Here is a 23,443-nt window from a genome sequence, read left to right on the forward strand (position 1 = left end):
CTATAGAAATTAAAATTTCACAAAAGTTTCTATAGAAAAAAAATTTTGAAAAAATTTTCTATAGAAATAAAATTTTGACAAAATTTTGTATTTTTTTGTGTATTTTGGACTTATGGAAGAATATATATTTTGACAAAATTTTATATAGAAATAAAATTTCGACAAAATTTTCTATAGAAATTAAAATTTCACAAAAGTTTCTATAGAAAAAAAATGTTGAAAAAATTTTCTATAGAAATAAAATTTTGAAAAAATTTTCTATTTTGTTGTGTATTTTGGACTTATGGAAGAATATATATGGGGATTTGTCTCAATCTAAACCGATTTTGACCAACTTTGTTATAATATTAATTGTACTCTCAATGCAAAATTTCAAAATATTTGGAGTGAATTTTTGGTCTCCGTGGTCATATGAATTTAAATGGAGCTATATATAAATCTGAACCGATATCAACCAAATTTGACCTGCAAAATAGGAACATTAGTTCTACTCCCTGCACAAAACTTCATGTAAATCGGAGTACAACTTTGTTCTTTGTGGTCATATGTGTGTAAATCTGTCGAAAGATATATATTGGAGCTATATCTAAATCTGAACGGATTTCAACCAAACTTTGCACACTTTACGATAGTGCCAATTGTACTCCTTGGGCAAAATTTAATCATCTAAAACTCTGGTTTCCGGGGCCATATAGGTGGATAGCGGGCGAAAGATATATATCTAAATTTGAAACGATTTCAACCAAATTTGGCCATATTACCACATTATCAATTGTACTCTTTATGCAAAATGTATACCAGAACAAACGAAATAAAAAGAAAATGTCATAGCATTCGATTAAAACTAATAGCAGGGCGGTTTTTCCAAAAGAAAAACCGCTCTGCTCCGGGTTTAAAAAAAAATCGCTCCCGCTCCGGCCGAAAAATGGTTTGCTCCGCTCCGCACCGAATCCCTGCCTCAAATATTAAAAAATGGCGATTTTAGTGTGGCCCAATAAATGAAAGGTACTTCTTCTACTATAAGCTGTTACTAAGTGTTATCAAAAGTACATTGATTGACTGTGCTTGTATCAAATGAGAGCAAATTGATTTTTTTGAAGATTAGATAATAAAAATTTTGCGATAATTTAGAAGCAGCCTCAAGAAACATTGTTTAAATATAAAAACATGTTGCTGGGTAATATTTTGCAGAACTCTCAAAAATAGAAAACCCCAAATTCATTCGAATTGGAGTGACTGCCTTTCATTCGAATAGGTTTTCGTTCGATATAAATAATAGAATTTATATTGACTGACCAAGCATTTTCCCACAAAAAAAGTTAAATTATCATATGGGGTATATACAAAACATTTAATACAAAATCGATTACAAGTATTCAGGTAGTTAGTTTCTGTACCAACATCTTGAAAGTAGACGCTGTTCCCGATTCGGGTAACTCTTTTACAACGGATCGTGTTGTGCCATTTAATTGACTTACACGAGGATCTATGGGCACCGTACCCAAATGGGCAACACCAGCCATTTTCGCCAATTCGACACCTCCCTCCGTTGAAAAGATATTCGTACAATTGGCACAATGTGGACAAACAAAACCGCTCATGTTTTCTACAACACCCAAAATATGTATGCCGGTTTTCTTACAGAATGTTATCTCTTTACGTACATCATCTAGCGCAATACCTTGCGGCGTTGTCACAATAATAGCACCATCACATTTCACCTCTCGCATGCATTCCATAACAGTAATGTGTTCATCCGATGTACCAGGAGGTGTGTCAATTATCAAGTAATCGATTTCATCCCATTTTACATCGGTTAGAAATTGTTTAATCATCATGGTCTTTTTGGGTCCTCGCCATATAACTGGATCATTGCGATTCTTCAATAGAAATCCTATAGACATAACAGCCAATGTTTTACTATCATCCGTATAAATTGGTACCCATCCTTCGTCACATTGATAGATATCACGACCTTCAAGGCCCAACAGATATGGAACAGAGGGACCACACAAATCGATATCCAAAAGACCTACCTGTTTTAAGAATTTCGTTAGGAAATTGATTGGTATCTCTTGTGTCAATTTTACCTTTAGACCAGAATCTCTCAGTGTCAAGGCCAATTGTGTGCTGACTGTAGACTTGCCTACACCACCTTTCCCGGATAGGACCAAAATTACATGTTTTACTTTATCCAACATCCTGGTGCTTGTTGTAGTCATTCAACACCATAAGACAAAACATATGTTTGAGACCACGTGGCCGGTGTAAGAGCATTTTTAGACGGCGTAGCTTAGTGTAATTTTGTGGGGTGATCACACCGTACACTTTTAGGAAACGGCGTAATTTGAACGTACTACGTCCTTAATACGCTTTACAGATTATCAGTTATTCCGGACGACAGTGCTCGTGTCGAACATATCCCATATATTGTGCACACTATAAGTTAAGTCCGAAGGCATATTCGATACTGATGCATGTTTATGGGATTGATAACACATTTACCGATTATTTAGTCATCGCCGACAATTCGTATCGATCCGACACATGTAAAGGGCACCTTATACGATCGGATAAACTCTGCGACACAACACGTTGCGGCGACAAATCCGCTAATATAAGGCCTTGTTCGCGTGTTGCGGGGACGTGTTTCCACAAAATCAAAACAACTTTGATTTTTCTGGTTAGGAGGCACAAATCTTCACGTGTAAGGGCATGTTTACCAAACATTAGAAAAAGCAAATTTATTTTCATAATTAAAACAAGCATTTCTGCAATGAAATTAATGATGGATCGCTTATTCAGCTTGGAATTTTTATTGTTTCTTCCATTTTTTATTAAAAAATGGATTTACACCTAACTTTTCGTCCATCTTCATTGTTTGTTTTTATGCTTCTTCTTATTTCTTCATGTTGTTATCATAATTGTTCGTGCAGTGTGAGGGTAAAACTTGAATAGGCGAACCTCTGTCGTAGTGTTTATCCGACCGTCTAAGGTCCGCTTAAGATTCTTTACAAACACCGATATTCCGTCCGGTATAACTGATAGTCTGTAAAGCGCATAACACAGAAAGCTAGAGATCTAGTACATCAGACCAGTTAGTCTTGGTCCAACCAAGCCCAGGCAAGTGCAACCGGCTCAATTGGTATTAGTGATTGATAGGTTAGTTTAGGTTAGGGAGGATGAAACCAGCCCGTAGCAAAAGGGCCGGTTTCCGCTTAGACCATGTTGATCCATTGTGTTTCCTCATAATTGTTCTTCTTCGTCCTCATCAATCATTTGAGTTTGCAGGCGAGTTCCAAAGAAGGAGCTTCCTAGGTCTTTACATCCCGAGGCCTTGATAAAGGCAAGTATATCCTTTAGGTTGCAGTTCCGTACATCCGTTATATCCTGAAAGAAAAAGGAGCCCAGTATCTTGTTTCTTCTAAAGGATAATGCTGGACACTGGCACAAACAATGGTTGCCTATGGGTCCACACACCATCTACGAATATCGTCAGTCATTAAGCCAATCCTTACCATGTGTTTTCCAAGTGTGTTGTGTCTTGTTATGATGCCTATCAATGCTCTCAGATCATCACTGTGAGCCGCCATCAGAAAATCAGAGTTCTTACGGCTCTTATCGTCCCATATCAGTTTGGTTTGCTCGCAGAGGACGCACGTTCCTTCCATAAATCATCGTATCTGACATTGATCCTGTAAGTATATGAAGATAGCGGGGGGAACACATCAGTAACGATGTTGTTCGTCCCGCGTACGCCTTCTTTAGCCAGCACATCCGCCTCCTAATTTCCCATTATTCCATAATGTCCACGTACCCAGCAAAGAGTGATATTAGGCTGAGAGAGCTCTAAGCTCTCTACGACATCGACTGACTACCTTCGACGTTATGTTCGGATTTCCTAAGGCCTTTATTGCTGCCTGACTGTCGATGCAGAAGCTGATATCGCTCCCGAATATCCGCCTCATCAACAGTAGTTCCCCAGCTTTCGCAATGGCAAGTGATTGATAGCAGCGTAGCTGGTGTGTCCCATCTGTAATACTACGTTGGCACTAGACACGACATCTCGCTATTTAGAAGCAAAATCTCTTTACAAATCTCAAATGTTAGGACTGGCAACATAATGAGATTTCGTTGATTTGGCGATTTAACAGCTGTTTGTAAATATATGAATACAAACACAAACCCGTATGTGGACACGCACAGACACATTCATCTACAAGGAAAATTGGGGCAGGGTTGGAAAAAGCGCATGTTTAGTACTAAAACCACAGTTGTACAAGGCAGTATAGACATTTTGTTGAAATCGAACCAGACCATTTCGGACGCATCTCATTTTAGTCCCAGAATTCCTAGACACAACACACTGTTACAACAACAAGACGTTCCGAATTGTGATTAAAAAATATTTTCTTTGAAAGAAAAATCACATATGCTGTTTTATTTACTTATATCTATATTACATAAATATTTCACAAACAAGATCATGATCTCAAATCTATATACAAGTTAGTTTCACAATTTTAAAGGTGAAGATTCGATAGAATGTAAGAAATCCAATTTATACCGCAAGATTTTAGTGTGTGATAAAAAAGGTTAACGTGTTGTCGAAGTAGCGATGAACTGACCATTTGTTGTTTAAATTGGATACACATGCCAAATTCCAAACTGTATATGTCTTATTTTTTATTTGAATCACAATAATTAAAAGTGACGTTTTGTGAACATAGGGCGACTTCAAAATCTTTCCATCTTGTTTTGTCGTAGGCTGTGTTTCATTTGACACCACGACATATGCTGGCTTTCGCATTCGCGTCTTACCGACCTCACCCAGGTATTTCTTGGTTTTCCCGGTTTCCTGTGCCCTTGGGGGTTCCATTGCAGATCTGATTTAGTGATAGCGTCGTCGTTTCTTCGAAGTATGTGGCCGATCCAAATCCATTTACGTTTTTTTATGTCGAATTCAACTTTGTTGTTGTTGGTTATATTATGAAGATCGGTGTTGCTAATTGTCTTTGGCCAATAATATTCTACGAAGACACCGGTTGACAGTTGCAGTTTATTTATATTTGCTTGGGTTAATCCTCATATAGTAGAACCGTATAGTAGGACTGATTTGACACTACAGTCGAAAATGCGGAGTTTGGTTTTCCTACTGATTATTCTTCATTTATTTATGCGGGAAATTATGTCATCATCCGGTGGTACGGTGATGAGACTTCTAAGATCGTTGAAAAATTCTGTTTCTTCGATGATGGTGCCATTAAGTTTTAGGGTTGAAGCCACGCTTGAGTTTATCCTCATTATTTTTATCTTCTCTGTGTTGATTTTGGGGCCAATTTTAGCAGCATTTTTGATAACTTTTTTAGTTTATCTTCAATGTCGTTGAATCGATGGGTCATCAGACAGATATCATCTGCGTAATCGATATCGTTTAGCCGTTCTGTCATATTCCATTGTATCCCATTTGGAGCTTCCGAGTTCGTTTGTTCCATCACATTATATGGTAGGTGCAGGAATAATATTGGCGAGAGCATGCAGCCCTGTCTGACTCCGCTGATGGATGTAAAAGGCAGGCTTTCGGCATTGTTGAACCGTGCCCTACTCTTAGAAGTGTTATAAAAAGAGTTCTTGGATAAGTGTTATTTGTCGTTGGAGGCTCTACTGAAATGTCCAGTATTTTGTTTTGTAAGTGGAGTTCACGTTGCCATTTTCTGTTGTCGAGAGTTCGGTGTTGTTCGATATAGTATTGAATTGTGTTAGAATGTTACCACCGCTGTCTTTTATTATTGGATGCGTCGACCTTACGCATATTTCTTGTGTTCGCTGCTTGCTCCAATTCGTCGGCGATGTTGTTGTAATATAATTTTTTTTTCGTTCTGAGCTAGTAACTTCACGGTTAAAGATACGTACATACATACATACAGTTTAATTTGGTTTCCTCCCAGTTAAATCCTCATTAATTAGACTAACCTTTTATTTTTGATGTTGTTTTGTATAAACTAGATTTCCAATTACCATGATTTACAGCTGATTTTACACCGGTTGTGGTTGGTTCCCTTAAGCTGTTTGGGGCCAATACAATGGGGCCATCCTTCAACTTCAACCTTGAATTGTCTAAATTAGAAATGGGGTTTTCTATTTTTTGTACTTTATCTCGAGTTTTTTCTTTGAATTCAATCAAATTTGGTTTAGGTATTGTTACATCGGTAGCCATTGTATAGATTTCCTTCTCAATAATTTCATGTAAGTCTTTGTCATCTTGGTTTATTTTTCTAGAAGGTTTGTAGAGATCTACAGATCTATCTTTTATTCCTACATTCGAGGGAGGAGGTGAATAAGCCACATCAGAAATTTCTAGCTTAACATTTTTTTCGACAGTTTTATAACTAGTTTTGGAAGACGTTTTGGCATTTTTAGTAAAATCCGTGTTGCTATGTTCCAATGATATCCTTGAATCACAAATGGAAAGTTCTAAAATTTCACTTCTATTGCTAAAATTCTCACTCCTTTGTAGCTCCATATGTTTGTCAATCTTATGATCATGGTATTCTCGAGATTTTTTTATTACAACATCTTCAGAAATTTCGGTTACCAAACTTGATGGGTATTTAAGAACTTTTACAGATTCTAAACCGTTTTTTGGGTTTGTTTTTCGTTTCCCAAATGCTTTTTTGTTTGTATCTTTCGATTTTCGTGAATCCAAATGTTGTTTCTGATGTCTTCTTTTTTCGGAATTTTTGGTGTGTAATGAATCAATACCATGAGATTTGGAGGATGATGTTGTGATATTCCATATGGGCTTATGACTTGGATCTGAAAAATTCCTCTCATGCTTAGTAATCGTTTCTGCTTTCATTTTAGTTTTGTCCCCATAATATGTCCTATCTCTTTTCATTTTTGGGTTCATTTTAAATTGATCATTTAGCGTCAAATGTTGGGAATCCTTAAAAATTAGCTCGAATAATTTTTGATTTTTAGCGTTATGGATTTTCTTTTCCAAAGAAAATTTCCCTTCGTTTATTCTATTGCTTGTTTTCTTAGCAAACAGATCCCTGGCCAAACTTGGCCTGTTTTTATCTGATTGCTTCGTACGATCATAAGAAGCAGAATTGTTATAGGATATTGCATTTGTGCCACGATCACTAGAGTGTTTCAACTTTGGTATCTTGAATTTAGATTCCAGATTTTTCTCCAAGCACTCCTTGATGCATTCGTGACAAGTATTCGTCTTGGTTTCTTGTGAAGATGATCTTGTAGAATCCTGAGATCTTGGAGATTTCGATTCATATTTTTCTGGAGATAAATTGACATTGACATCTAACTGGGATTTAGAATGGTTCATCAAAATCGTTTCTCCTCCATGATTTGTCATTGATTCCATGGAATGATTTGTGGTGTCCACTTGATTATTTTGTAGAACATTAGAAGATTCCCCCGCTGAATTGATATATGATGATGAGACCATCTTGGTTATTGAGATGGAACAGTCATGGTTTGATTTAATCATTGATTCTTGGGTAGATGAAACTTCTTGCTCAGATGGAGACATCATGGTTTTATTAATAGACTCCATTAAGTTTCTCTCAGGGATTTCTTCATTATTGCAGATCGCATAGGATGATGATATATGTATTTGATCCAATTGATCACTGGTTATTGTATGGTTTTCAAAATTAGAACCTTTGCTATATATACTCTGGGGTTTGTCTTCATTTGATGATACATTGGGATTCGAATTAGATGCATTTTTAATAATATCTTCACCTATTTTGGTGGATATATTTCCAGTTTTAAAATCTAAGGATTCTACTTTAAGGTTAGGTTTACATTCAGCGTTCTTACATTCTTTCGATTTTGTTGAGGCAAAATGGGAGCATAGACTTGAAGGACCAAAGGCATCTGAAGATACTTTATTCTGAATTTTATGTAATTTCCATGGGATTAATTCAGAACCTTCACCTACGGAATTATAAACATCCGAGGTTTCTTGTGTGGGATTATCCTGATTAATTTCCTCTCTACTCGAACAGATATGGGTGTATGGTTTATAATGGGTATGTTGAGAATATTGACAACCATTGCTGGTCAATGGCTTAGAATTCTCTTCCCCATCTTCTAAATAGGTAGAAGATGATTGGAATTCATGATTATTGGAGGGTATATCGATAATTTGTACCATCGAATTGAATGTTACAGTTTTTCTACTTTTCTTGATTTTTCCATTATTTTGTCCATCAATAGGATCAGAAGAAAGGAATCTCTTCTTTTTAGATATTTTAGTATGGTCACTCCGCTGCCAATTTTCCCTTATATCAATCATTTCATTTGGCAATGTTGAGATTATTCCATGGTCTCTATTGGGAATATGTAAAATTGATGCCGAAGGATATTGTTCCTCGGATGCAGTAGCTTGGAATTTTGCCTTCTTTTCTTTGATTTTATTTAGATATGAGGACAAATCCAAACGATGAAGTATAACACGACAATTTTTCATGCCATGGATATCGCTGCCACTGGAATCTTCAGTATATTTAGAAAAACATGTTGTAGCTACTTTGGATTTGGCCATTGTGGATGAATTGTTGAATGTTGTGTCCAAATTTTGTTTAGATTCCTGAGGCAATAGGGAATCTTTGATTGATATTGTCTCTGGAGATGCTTTAGTTCTATGATCCATAGGTCGGTGGGATGAGTTTTGCAAAATTTTTATAGGTGGTGATGGTGTTGCCTCATTTACGGTCAGGTTTTGCATAGATTTTTTCTCCTCTCTATATTCTTCTCTCGTTCCAAATTTTTGGCCTAAAATATTGGGTGCGTTTTTCTCCTCTCTATCTTCTCTCGTTCCAACTTCTTCGCCAAAAATATTGGATGCGTTAATAGTAATGCCTCCATCTGTTTGTTTTCTGGGTTCTTTTATCCTTCCGCCAATTTCCAGGTCTAGAGTATTAGGGTCCTCAATATTGGATTGATAAATATTGGATATTATATCTCTCTCCTTTTCATATGCTTCCCTTCTATTAACTTCGAACTCGAGAATATTATGTTCGTCATTGATTGATGATGATGATGTTCTGGCCTCATTCAACTGAGTTGATGGACCAATTGAAGAATATATTGATATATTATCTGGCTCTTCCTTTGGGAAAGGGTTTAGGATTGAATTATAATCGGAGAATTCCATTTTCCCATCTATTGCAGTGACAAAATCGGAAGATATAGCTTGATCACAAATTTGTAGAGGTGGTAAAGTTTTCACTTCAGTTATAAGTAAAGGAGGATTTTTCGAAATTATCTTATTTTTATTCATTGGTTTAGTCCACAATTCATCCAATATTTGATTTTCATCCAAATTTTGATTTATCACTGAATTTTTAATGGCCGGTATTATCTTGGTAGAATGAGGGTCAATGATATTATCTTTTGCATTTGTTTGGTATGGTATTTCTGGTTGTTCCTTTTTCGAAAGTTCTATGCTTTCAGCTTCCATTTCACGTTGAATTTCATTGATGACAATTTTCTCAATAACTTTGTGCATTTCCACATCACCATCTTCATGCTCATTGCTAGGGAATTTATTTAAATTCTTATTAGATAGATTTTCTTTAACCAAAAAATCACCGATGCTATACAAAATATCTTCTTGCTCATCTTCGGAATATTCTTTAGCTACTGACGTTGAATCGGGTATAAATGGATCTTTCGATAAACTATTCCCAGTAGCTTGCTTTGAAATTTCGCTTTCTGTGGTGGATTTTTGGCTTTGCGTGGACATTTTTCTTCCATAGTCATAATCGATGTTAGATTTTCTTCTGATTGTGGATGCAGCTGAAACTTTAATAGCTTGTTTTGAGTTTCTTTTTAATAATTCCTCTTTAGATTCTGATTTTCTTCTATTTTTTGAAGACAACAAACGCGGAGATTGGCGCAAAGATGAATGCGATCGGTGTTCTCCATCGGAATCTGTTGTGGTATCCATCAATTGAAAATATCTTCTAGAGTTTTTATGTCTTTCTCTTAAGGTTCGAGTTGTTGAAGATGAAATTTGATAATCAAATTCTGAATCGGTTGTTTCCATCTCATCTACCTTTGAGTTTGGATTACTTGAATAAATTTTCGATTTTCTTCCTCTTAAATTTCTAGGTTTTTCATTCAATTGTTCAAAGTTTTGTCTACATTCTGGTGCGGGAGGAATAGTAGACAAATTGTTCATAATGTCCATATGTTGGGTATCCTTTTTTCTTGGCCTTCTTTTTCTCGAACACAAAGGATTTCTCTCCATTTCTCTACTGTCCCCATTCAAGGTAGATTCCTCTGAATTTGCTCTATTAAGTTCTGGAGGACTTTGATCCTGTTGAATTTTTGATTTTGCTGACTTTATTGCACTTTTACAAGGTGATTTCCTTTGATGACTACGCCTGCTATCTACAAGATGCTCTTTATAGGTGGTTTCTGAAGAAATGTCTGCCCTTGGCGTGCTCTTTGATGATTGATCACATTTTTGCATTTGTATAGCCTGTAGAGTTCCAGGTTGAATACTTGATTTAAGAACCTCATCTTTTTTGGTTGCTTCTTCAGATTTCGATGTTAGTATATTCCAAGGATGCTTTTCCGATTGGAAAGCTCTTGGGTATTCATTGGTACAACTTTGTGATGTTGAGTTTATGACATCTACATAGCTGCCAATATTTCTAAGTCTTCCACCTGGTATGGTATGGACTCGATCTACTAACTCCTCCTCATCAGATCTTCCATAAAGATTCATTTTTTCCAATTGTTTCATAGTCTCACATTGTTCCATTTCGAATTTTTCTCGTTTCTGTTGTTTCTCTTGTTTTCTACGTTCTTTCTCCTTCGTCTTCTCCAAGGCTCTTAGCTCTAATTTTCGTCTTTGCTTCTGCAGGATCTCATTGTACATGGCATTGAGTTGACGTTGATATTGTAACATTTCCTGGGTAGGTTCTATAACTACAATACAACGTTTCAATAATTTCTCATCATTATAGGGAAAATCGTTATACATTCTTAATTTGTCATTATTACCAGGTCTATAGCAGACATCACTTTCCATTTTATCTAATTGGGATTTATCATTTAAATTGGAATTAGAGATGGTTGAATCTCGAAACTCTGCTTGATGAGTCCTTTCTAGTATTTTCGTCTCAATTCTGGGACATTGTTTCAAATAAGTGTCAATATCATCATTATTCATTTTAGTCCTAATCTGTCTAAGGTTTAAATTGATACTGCTCCTTTTTATTGGATGCACTTCTGAATAACTTGCAGATTCTATAGGCATTAGCAAACCCATTGAGTGAAAGCCAGAAGGGGATGTGGTGGATAACTGCTGTCTATTGCGAGGAAGATCGAATGTATTACGACAAATTTGTGCAGCAATGAGATCTGTAGATAATATAGAAATAGTTTTTGGAAATTAATAATGGTCACATTATAGTAATGAGTTTAAAAAATTTCATTTAATAGTAGAAAATATTAAACATTTTGGAAAAATTCGGACAAAAGTGTAAATTAAAACAAGTAAGTATATACGACCGAATATTCGGCCAGGACGAATCTTATGTAGCCTAAGGATCGATTTATATGGGGGTATATATAATTATTTTTCAAATTTTTTTCTATGTAAAATTATAAAATCATATTTATAAAGAAACTTCTGTCAAACTCTTATTTCTACAGAAAAGTTTATTTCTATAGAAAATTTTATCAAATTTTTATTTCTACAGAAAACTTTATCAAAAATTTATTTCTATAGAAATTTTTTTCAAAATTTTATTTCTATACAAAATTATGTCAAAATTTTATTTCTATAGAAAATTTTGTCGAAATTTTATTTCTATAGAAATTTTTTTCAAAATTTTATTTCTATAGAAAATTTTGTCAAATTTTATTTCTATAAAAAATTTTGTCAAAATTTTATTTCTATAAAAAAATTTTGTCAAAATTTTATTTCTATAGAAAATTTTTGACAAAATTTTATTTGTATAAAAAATTTTGTCAAAAATTTTATTTGTATAGAAAATTTTGTCAAAATTTCATTTCTAAGAAAATTTTGTCAAAATTTTATTTCTATAACAAATTTTGTCAAAATTTTATTTTTATAGAAAATTTTGCCCAAAAATTTATTTCTATAGAAAATTTTGTCCAAAGTTTTATTTCTATAGAAAATTTTGTCAAAATTTGATTTCTATAACAAATTTTGTCAAAATTTTATTTCTATAGAAAATTTTTGACAAAATTTTATTTGTATAAAAAATTTTGTCAAAAATTTTATTTGTATAGAAAATTTTGTCAAAATTTCATTTCTAAGAAAATTTTGTCAAAATTTTATTTCTATAACAAATTTTGTCAAAATTTTATTTCTATAGAAAATTTTGTCCAAAGTTTTATTTCTATAGAAAATTTTGTCAAAATTTGATTTTTATAGAATTTTTTTTCTAAATTTTATTTCTATAGAAAAGTTTTTTTAAATTTTATTTCTATAGAAGAGTTTTTTTTTTTAATTTTATTTCTATATCACATATTGTCAAAATTTGATTTTTATAGAAATGTCAAAATATTATTTCTATAGAATATTTTGTCAAAACTTTATTTCTATTGAAACTTGTGTCAACATTTTATTTCTATTAAAAATGTTGCCAACATTTTGTCAAAATTCTTTTTCTATAGAAAATTTTGTCAAAATTTTTTTTCTATAACAAATTTTGTCAACATTTTATTTTTATAGAAAATTTTGTTCAAAAATTTATTTCTATAGAAAATTTTGTCAAAATTTTATTTCTATAGAAAAATTTGTCAAAATTTTATTCCTATAGAAAATTTTGTCAACATTTTATTTCTATAGAAAAATTGCTATAGAAAAGTTTTTTTTTTATTTTATTTCTATATCACATATTGTCAAAATTTGATTTTTATAGAAATATCAAAATTTTATTTCTATAGAATATTTTGTCAAAACTTTATTTCTATTGAAACTTGTGTCAACATTTTATTTCTATTAAAAATGTCAAAATTCTATTTCTATAGAAAATTTTGTCAAAATTTTATTTCTATAGAAAATTTTGTCAAAATTCTATTGCTATAGAAAATTTTGTCAAAATTTTATATCTATAGAACATTTTGTTTCTATTTGTTTCTATAGCAAATTTTGTCAAAAATGTTTTTCTTTATGGAAAATTAAGAAAGGTCTAATAGAAAATAAAATATTTTTTTATTGAAATGATTCTTCATATCACATCTTATGTATTTATTATTATTTTGGAAACAATTTGTATCAAATCTGTTGCTTATTTATTTATTTCTATTGAAACTTGTGTCAACATTTTATTTCTATTGAAACTTGTGTCAACATTTTATTTCTATTGAAACGTGTGTCAAAATTTGATTTCTATTAGAAATGTTGTCAAAATTTTATTTTTATAGAAAATTTTGTCAAAATTCTATTTTTATTGAAAATTTTGTAAAAATTTTATTTTTATAGAAAATTTTGTCAAAATTTTATTTTTATAGAAAATTTTGTCAAAATTTTATTTTTATAGAAAATTTTGTCAAAATTTTATTTTTATAGAAAATTTTGTCAAAATTTTATTTTTATAGACAATTTTGTCAAAATTTTATTTTTATAGAAAATTTTGTCAAAATTTTATTTTTATAGAAAATTTTGTCAAAATTCTATTTCTATAGAAAATTGTCAAAATTTTATTTTTATAGAAAATTTTGTCAAAATTTTATTGCTATAGAAAATTTTGTCAAAATTTTATTTCTATAGAAAATGTTTTTCAAAATTGTATTGCTATAGAAAATTTTGTCAAAATTTTATTTCTATAGAAAATTTTATTTCTACAGAAAATTTTGTCAAAAATGTTTTTTTTTTATAGAAAATTTTGTCAAAAATGTATTTTTATAGACAATTTTGCCAAAATTGTATTTCTATAGAAATTTTTGTAAAAAAAAAATTATATATATAGAAAATTTTGTCAAATTTTTATTTCTATAGAAAATTTTGTATAAAAAGTTATATCTGTAGAAAAGTTTGTAAAAAAATTTATTACTAAGAAAATTTTGTCAAAATTTTATTTCCTTAAAAACCCAGAAATTATATCAAATCGTTAAAAACAATTAAGAAGGTCTAATAGAAAATAAAATATTTTTTTATTGAAATATATAAAAAGTTATATCTGTAGAAAAGTTTGTAAAAAATTTTATTTCTTAGAAAATTTTGTCAAAATTTTATTCCCTTAAAAACTCAGAAATTATATCAAATCGTTAAAAACAATTAAGCAGGTCTAATAGAAAATAAAATAGTTTTGTATTGAAATGATTCTTCATATCACATGTTATGTATTTATTATTATTTTGGAAATAATTTGTATCAAATCTATTGTTTAGTTCTTACTCGGGCAATTCGCCTTTGACTTTTACCCAAACTCCACATCCTAAATACAATTTGGCTCGGCCGATCTTATTGTCGTATTTGTTTATTTCTCATATGTTTTACAGTCTGGCTCCATACATACATATATTTGAAATCGGAAGCCACAAATAATTAGTATCAATATGATTGGTCACTTTATCGATTGAATAGGAAAATAATCAATATTCGGATATTGAAATATGATCTCTTACAATAACACAATGCCACCACATCGATAAGGCTCAAAACTAAAGAGTTTTTCAAGCAAATGGATTCAGTTTTTATTTAAACTTAAAGTCAAGCAGTCATTTGGAAATCAATTAAATTCATGCAACTGTATCAAAAACTACGGAATTGTACAAAGCAATTCTGTTAGAGAATCAGCCATACCAAATGACAAAAAAAAGAGCTTGGCTGAATGCTGTGTACATTTTGTAGTTTTTGAAACATTTTGCCAAAGTCTCCAAAGTTTTGTTTCCTTGTTGTTTTTGAAAAAAATGGAATTGTGATGTGAAGTTTTATTTAATATCTGTTACAAATGCCATGAAAGCATCAATTGATTTTGAAAGGTTGTAAAAGCTTTGTTCATTAAGGATTTTATCCTTTTCGGATTCATAAATATAGCAAAATCGATTGAGGCTTTCTGGTATTTTAACATTAAAACATCGAGCATCGTAGAAGTAAATGAAACAAAAAATAATAATAATCCTAATACACTTTATTGCTCCACTTGATGTGAGTTAATAATGGTCAATTTTATCGATTAATAAATCTTTAATATGCTCAAATCATTTGGAGCTTTAAAGTCTATATAGTATATTCTAGCCAAGCATTGTATGGAACCAAGATTAGTCTTACAAAACATTGTTTCTATAAATTTTGTGACGTTTTCAAAAAGTGGAGAGTGGAGTGTGGGGAGTTTTGTGGAAACTGTATTGAAAAAAAAATATAGACCAACCTAAATTTTATTACACGAAATTTACACAAATTTTAAAGAAATTTAAAAAGATGTTTTCAGGAAAGTTCATAATATTTGCTTTAAAATGTTTTGTTTTTCATTCAATTTGGGACTTAAATTTGGGAAATAAGTAATTATGTGATTTATTGAATCTTTGGATTTAAGACAAAAAAGCTTTGCATATGAGCTAAGACTTATGGTGAAAGTTTTGAATCTTTGGTTTCAAGTTTTTTTTTTTTTTTTTTAATTATTAACTAATAATTAATTTTTTAATTACAAAAAAATCTTTAATTTTGATTTTTAAACTCACATTTTTTGTGCGTGAAAATCTTGTTTATATATCGAAAGGGATTAATTATCATATAAGAAATTTAAACTACAGAAGTAATGCATTAGAAAACAGAAACGAGTGTTGTACAAGTGTTAATGTGATCTCATATGAATAGTTTCCCAGAATGAAATATCGTTTTCAGCGTTTCAGTTCTATTTAATAATTTGCTGAAGTACGATGATTCATTTTAGAAACTAAACTATCTTCTTTCGTTAGTGTATTGTATTAAGAATAATTTGTGAATATAGAATTTTTGTGGAACAACAAATCGAAGTCTTTTAAAAATTTAATTCCCAACAAAGTTGCAATTTATTAAAAAAACACACACACACACTACATTAGGCTCACCTATTTTTTATCCAATTTCAGATAAATTGGATAAAAATTATGGTGCCTAGAAGCCCAAGAAGTTAAGTCGGGAGATCGGTCAATATGGGAACTATATAAAAACATGGACCGATACAGACTTGATTGTGGACCTAAAATACCTATAGATTATGAATTTCAGGAAAATTGGATAAAAATTGCGGTGTCTAAAAACCCAAGTAGTCAAATCGGTAGATCGGTCTATATGAGGGCTATACCAAAACATTGACCGATACACACCTAATTGTGTACCTAAAATATTAGATTATGAATTTCAGCCAAATCGAATAAAACTTGCGGTGTGTATAACCAAGAAGTCAAATCAGAAGATAGGTCTATATGGGGGCTATACCAAAACGTGGGTCGATACACACCATGTTAGGTTTCCTATTTGTGGAACTAAAATACCTCTTGATTTCGAATTTCATGCAAAACGAATAAAAACTTCGGCGTCTAGAAACCCAAAAAGTTAAATCGGGAGATCGGTCTATATGGGGGCTATATCAAAACCTGGACCGATGTAGCCCATTTCGAAGTTGACCCGAGTAACAAAAAACTAATAGCACTATTACAACAGACAGACAAACGGCTAGACGGACGTGGTTATATCATCTTAAAATTTCTCCCTGATCAAAAATATTTATTTATAGATGTAGTACATATTAATTGATTTTTGTCGCAAACATAATTAATTTTCTAATTGAGGCAATCAAAAATATGTTGTATATATTTATTTATAATTATTTAACGTGTAGAAAAATATTTTTTTCGATTGTAACTTTCGTTGGATTTCTTTGTATGTTACTTGAGGCAAAATTTAAAAAATCGCCAAAAACTTCAAATTATCGTAATTTTTTTATTTTATTTTTTTTTTTAATTACATAAGAATAAAGTTCTATCGTATACCTTTCCAACAATATATTATATTTAGACCAGTGCTAAACGTGGGGGTTATACCTAGGTTAGGTTAGGTGGCAGCCCGATGTATCAGGCTCACTTAGACTATTCAGTCCATTGTGATACCACATTGGTGAACTTCTCTCTTATGACAAGGGACCTCCTTTTGATAGCCGAGTCTGAACGGCGTTCCACATTGCAGTGAAACCACCTAGAGAAGCTTTGAAACCCACAGAAATGTCACCAGCATTACTGAGGTGACATTTCTGAGGGTTTCAAAGAAGGGGTTATATGTTACCTAAATCTGAACCGATTTAAATCAAACTTGGCACACTTCATGATACTATTAAATATACTCCTTGTGCAAAATTTCAAGTAAATCGGAGTTAAACTGTGGCCTCGGAGTGAAAATTAGTTTCCAGTGGTCATATAAGTGTAAATCGGACAATAGATATATATGGGAGATATCTAAATCTGAACCGATTTCCACCAAAATTTTGCACACTTGAATGTACTACTAATTAGACTCCTTGTGCAAAACTTCAAGCAAATCTAAGCAAAACTCTGCATTCTGGACCAGTAAAATACTGATAAAATCCGGTGTTACTGCATTTTGGCCCAGAAGCCAGAGTTTTGTTTAGATTTGCTTGAAATTTTGCACGAGTAGTCTAATAAACGATAATCGCTCAAGCACGCATACTTTTTTGTAGAGCTTTACAATTTCTATCCAGCAAAGAAAAATTATCGAAATCGGTTCAAAATTGCGGAGTTGACAGCTAAAACAAATTTTCGTACCACCGAGTTGACCAACTTTCAACGCCTAAAGGTCAGCCCATTCATCCACTAGGGACCCACAAATTTGCAGACTTAGAGGAAAACACCTCAGCTTTTACATAAACTATATTGATATCTTTATGCGTTCAAAAGATGCAGAATTATTTCTAAAAAAAGTAATTTGGAACCACTGTGCGTCTGTTAAAATCATGCCAACTTCCGAACGAAAGAAATTATCGACTTGAAATTTGACACAATTAGTTTTTTTTATAGATGTATTGCGGATGGTATTTGCAAATAGACCATGGGTCACGTTTAGGTATAGCCCCAATATAAACCGACCACCAGATTTGACTTCCGGACCTGGCAAATCTGAGCATCACAATGTACTGAATAGTCTAAGTGAGCCTGATATATCAGGCTGCCACTCTACCTAACCTAACCTAAATCTGAGCCGATACGATTGAAATTTGGTACGTGATGTTAGTATATGGCCTCTAATAACCATGCAGAAAGTGATCCACATCGGTCCATAACTATATATAGCCCTCATATAAACCGACCCTCGAAAGTTAATATTAAATTAAACAAATATATACGGCCGTAAGTTCGTACCCTCCACCATGGATTGCGTAGAAACTTCAACTGAAGACTGTCATCCACAATCGAATTACTTGGGTTGCGGTAACACTTGCCGATGGCAAGGTATCTTAATACTTTTGACAATATTTGCTAAGAAATAAAATTTTGACAAAATTTTCAATTGAAATAAAATTATGACAAAATTTTCTATAGAAATAAAATTTTGATAAAATTTTCTATAGAAATAAAATTTTGGTAAATTATTTTTGGCTCGAGTGGCAACCATGATTATGAACCGATATGGACCAATTTTTGTGTGATTGGGGATCGGCTATATATAACTATAGACCGATATGGACCAATTTTGGCATGGTTATTAGCGGTCATATACTAACACCACGTTCCAAATTTCAACCGGATCGGATGAATTTTGCTCCTCCAAGAGGCTCCGGAGATCAAATCTTGGGAACGGTTTATATGGGGGCTATATATAATTATGGACAGATATGGACCAATTTTATATGGTTGTTAGAGACCATATAATAACACCACGTACCAAATTTCAACCGGATCGGATGAATTTTGCTCCTCCAAAAGGCTCCGGAGGACAAATCTGGGGATCGGTTTATATGGTGGCTATATACAATTATGGACCAATTCATGCATGGTTGTTAGAGAACATATACTAACACCACGTACCATATTTCAACCGGATCGGATGAATTTTGCTCCTCCAAGAGGCTCCGGAGATCAAATCTTGGGAACGGTTTATATGGGGGCTATATATAATTATGGACAGATATGGACCAATTTTTATATGGTTGTTAGAGACCATATAATAACACCACGTACCAAATTTCAACCGGATCGGATGAATTTTGCTCCTCCAAAAGGCTCCGGAGGACAAATCTGGGGATCGGTTTATATGGTGGCTATATACAATTATGGACCAATTCATGCATGGTTGTTAGAGAACATATACTAACACCACGTACCATATTTCAACCGGATCGGATGGATTTTGTTCCTGCAAGAGGCTCCGGAGGTCAAATCTGGGGATCGCTTTATATGGGGGCTATATATAATTATCGACCGATATGGATTAATTTTTATATGGTTGTTAGAGACCATATAATAACACCACGTATCAAATTTCAAACGGATCGGATGAATTTTGCTCTTCCAAAATGCTCCGGAGGACAAATCTGGGGATCGGTTTATATGGTGCTATATACAATTATGGACCAATTCTTGAATGGTTGTTAGAGACCATATACTAACACCATGTACCAAATTTCAACCGGATCGGATAAATTTTGTTCCTGCAAGAGGCTCCGGAGGTCAAATCTGGGGATCGCTTTATATGGGGGCTATATATAATTATGGACCGATATGGATTAATTTTTATATGGTTGTTAGAGACCATATAATAACACCACGTACCAAATTTCAACCGGATCGGATGAATTTTGCTCCTCCAAGAGGCTCCGCAAGCCAAATCTGAGCGTCGGTTTATATGGGGGCTATACGTAAAAGTGGTCCGATATGGCCCATTTTCAATACCGACCTACATCAATAACTACTTGTGCCAAGTTTCAAGTCGATAGCTTGTTTCGTTCGGAAGTTAGCGTGATTTCAACAGACGGACGGACATGCTTAGATCGACTCAGAATTTCACCACGACCCAGAATATATATACGTTATGGGATCTTAGATCCATATTTCGATGTGTTACAAACGGAATGACAAAGTTAATATACCCCCATCCTATGGTGTAGGGTATAAAAAAAAGGAAAAAGAGATATGTTTGTACAAATTTTTTCGGCAAAAGCCGGCTATCATAAACCTTTTTTCGGAAGGCTCAAGTGTGGTTCACTTTGGGTTTAGTGAACTGCTTGAATTTATTCTGATAATTGGTTGATAGTTTTGCTGCAAGTAGAGGATGCTAATGAGGAATGTGGTAATTCCGAAACGTGCGTCCATCCAACCATCTTGCAGTCTATAGGGCTTTGCCCAAATAAATTTGATAAACATTCTTTTCCTCTGTTTAGTCAACGCAATGGTTTTAAAGCTGAGATCAAAACAACAAATATGATTGAAGTACAAACCAACAATAACAGAACAAAACGAATTAAAATTAAAACTTAAAAAATTGTCAATATTTTCTTTGCTGACTTTAGTTTTAATTTTGATATCTCCATCAAACGAGAAATACAATAAATAAATATGTTTCAAGAGCATAATGTTGATTTTTCACGGAAAATAAGTAACATGCTTGTCGCAACCATGTTGTGTTCTCGGAAATTGTTTATCTGATTTCGGCAAGCATGTATGTTTTTTTTTTTTTTTGATATTTTAAAAATTCGGGTTTTCGACATTTTCAAAATTTGGAAAGTGGTCTTATCCAAAATATCGAAAAGTCGACTTTTAAAAATTGCTACCTTTTCGTTAAAGTTTATTTTGAAATGAAAATTTTAAAGAAAATTTTTCGATTTTATGGTGGGTATTTAAAATTCGTCCTTGCAAAACTTTCGGCGGTATATATTTGTTTTCATTGAGTTGTGTGAAAATTGTTGTAATTGTTATGAAGGATTGTGTTATGAAAATGTATTTTTTATTATATTGGTATCAATACTAGATAATAAGACATGCAAAGAAATAGGTAAAATCCAAGATAATCTATAAAAACCAAACTTATCATAACTATGGATATCTCTATTATAATATAGGTAACCTTTTGGTTTTGATTGTTGTTTCTCCATATTGGGGACATAATCAAAGATTTTGGAATGGTTTCTTGTAAATTCTAAAGGATTTTTGTCAAACGGATATGCTGGAATTGAACTGCTGTCACAATGGCCACAAAAATTTTTCTTGGAATTGAGCTAGAATACAAATTATAAAAATGGAATAATTAATAATGGTAAGGTATTGATTTTGTTTGGCACATTTTGGGTTTTATACCTGATTATCATCAGCATGTGTTTTATTGCAATTACGTCTATTTTCAGAAGATATTCCATTTTTCCCACCACCATTACCAAAACATGTTAAGTTTATTTGAGAAAATGGTACACCAGGTCCATAGGAGTTTTCCATTAATGACTCTCTCGGAGATGAAGAATGGAAATAGTTGCCATAGCTATCTACACCAAAGCTATCTTCATATTTTTCATTTGCACTAATCGATGACGTGGTATAAAACCGAGCATTATTATGATGGAGACGTTGGTGTTTACCAGCCTCTAGTTTATGATAAGAGCCAAAACCTTCATCCTCATCAACTGATGGTACCAAAAAACTATTGCTCTTTTTGGTTTCATATGTTCGTAGATTTTTTGTGTATGTCACAGTGTGGTGTAATTGATTAATACCAGCACCATGTCTGTCGAGGACTTCTGCAGTTGTGGTATTATTATCCTCAAATAAATCAAGTGTTTCATCTTCATCCAAAGAGACATCCACACAATCTATGGCATTTGGAGCTACATTCGCTTGTCTCAAAGTGTTATATTGTTTGGCTAACAGAACCAATTTTTCTAACCAATTATCATAACGTTCCTGTTTACATCTCCATGCCGTATTATCACCATCATCATCATCATCATGTTCCACAGTTAAATCAACACTATCGACTATGGTTAACTCTTCACGTTTAATATTTGCCATCGTTGGTTTGTTGACCTCTATACTCACTGCCGAAAATAGTTGGGCAAAAGACATAGCATCAGACGAATTTTCTTCAATAAATTGATCATTATTATGCTCTTCATTGTCATCACAGATATTCTTGGCAAAAGAGAAAACAGGAAATGGTAATTAAAAATTTAGTTGAAAATAGAATTGATATTTTATTAAATATACGTAAGGTCAAATGAAAAATTCCCAGCCTAAATCATTGATACTAGAATAACCTAACTTTCAAAAGTTGCCTGAATAAATTGGACAGAAGTAAAAGCTATCTACGAGTATTTCAAATATTTCATTAGGGCTAATTAAAAATCATAGGGATTTAATTATGGTAGTCCAATCTTTTTTTGAAGTTGGGGACTTTTCTATTGACCAGTTATATTATTGTATATGTGTGGAATCTCATCAGTTTAGGGTTTATAATCAGTTTTTTATGTTACTCTTCTAAATCTCATCTAAATACAATTGCGATTAACTGCTAATTGTATTGTGAAATAAAGAATTTCTGCATACAAATCAAACCTTTTACTAAGACATCATATGAGAAACACAAAATAAATAAACATTAGAGATAAGATTCTAAAATAAATCGCTCAAAAAATACCCATAAATCTATCAAAACTGAAGCTAGGTAAAAACAGAGAAAGCGATTTGAAAAGCCAAAATAGGGACTGTAAGCAGAATTTAGAAATAGATTTCTTAATTTTATTTCGAATTTAATTTGTTTTTTTTTAATGAAAAAATGCTCTTTTAATTTTGAGTAGTCAATTGTGCTGATTTAATTTAATTTTGGTCAACATCGATTAAAAAATATAAATAAACAAAAAGCGATTAATCGAATTTGTTTGTTACAAGTAGCCGAGTTCGACTCGTCGATTTTCGTTATTTGTTTCCCTGTCCCAAACTGGCAAACAACTGTTTGCAATAGTGTCATAATGCCATATACACATGTGGCCAAAATAATAAGTACAGTAGAGTTTTTTTTTATGTTCCATGGTAAATTGAAGAAATATATTTATTGGAAACCAAAATAAAGTCTATAATTCATATTAATGACATACATTTAACTTAAAAGTAAATATTCTTCTGGAAAAGACAAGTGAAATGAAAAGCTAATCCAAATAAGGCAAAGTAAAGGTGGGTATTAAGTTCGAGTTTAGCCGCTAATTTTCACTAAAGTGAAAACTAAATCAGTAAAAAAAGTCATAAAATTATACATTTTTGTTGCAGATTTCATTATAACTTGATGGGGAATATCCCAAAACAAATTTTCACAATGTTTGCATTCATTAAAATGGATTATTAAAGAAAAGTAATCGTGGAAAAATGTCGATTTTAGCGGCTAAACTCGAACTTAATACCCACCTTAAGAGTCAAAAATGAATGGACAAAATAATAAGTACATTTTCCAAAA

General features: G+C 32.4%; 2 protein-coding genes across 7 annotated transcripts in view; both read right to left on the reverse strand.

Annotated features, from left to right (window-relative positions):
* Window positions 1–1,332: 1,332 nt before the first annotated feature.
* Window positions 1,333–2,248, reverse strand: Nubp2 (NUBP iron-sulfur cluster assembly factor 2). Its single transcript, XM_075307889.1, has 2 exons — window positions 2,091–2,248; window positions 1,333–2,036 (listed from the first exon to the last, which is right to left on the reverse strand). Exons 1-2 carry the CDS (start codon window positions 2,220–2,222, stop codon window positions 1,377–1,379), a joined length of 792 nt encoding a protein of 263 aa, XP_075164004.1. The 5' UTR covers window positions 2,223–2,248; the 3' UTR covers window positions 1,333–1,376.
* A 1,694-nt stretch (window positions 2,249–3,942) lies between these two features.
* Window positions 3,943–23,443, reverse strand: part of LOC142236651 (uncharacterized) — a 117,286-nt gene continuing 97,785 nt past the window's right edge. For 5 of the 6 annotated variants that reach the window (XM_075307883.1, XM_075307884.1, XM_075307886.1 and 2 more), the window contains 4 exons: window positions 21,304–22,128; window positions 21,074–21,224; window positions 5,974–11,403; window positions 3,943–5,891 (listed from right to left, as the gene is read on the reverse strand). In XM_075307883.1, the coding sequence (XP_075163998.1) occupies window positions 5,662–5,891; window positions 5,974–11,403; window positions 21,074–21,224; window positions 21,304–22,128 (6,636 nt within the window). In that variant the 3' untranslated portion in view covers window positions 3,943–5,661. The remainder of the gene's footprint in view (window positions 5,892–5,973; window positions 11,404–21,073; window positions 21,225–21,303; window positions 22,129–23,443) is intronic. The other variant, XM_075307885.1, reaches the window with a different exon arrangement.

The sequence above is a fragment of the Haematobia irritans genome, chromosome 4, assembly GCF_050003625.1.
Source record: "Haematobia irritans isolate KBUSLIRL chromosome 4, ASM5000362v1, whole genome shotgun sequence".
In the NCBI taxonomy this organism is placed as follows: Eukaryota; Metazoa; Arthropoda; class Insecta; order Diptera; family Muscidae; genus Haematobia; species Haematobia irritans.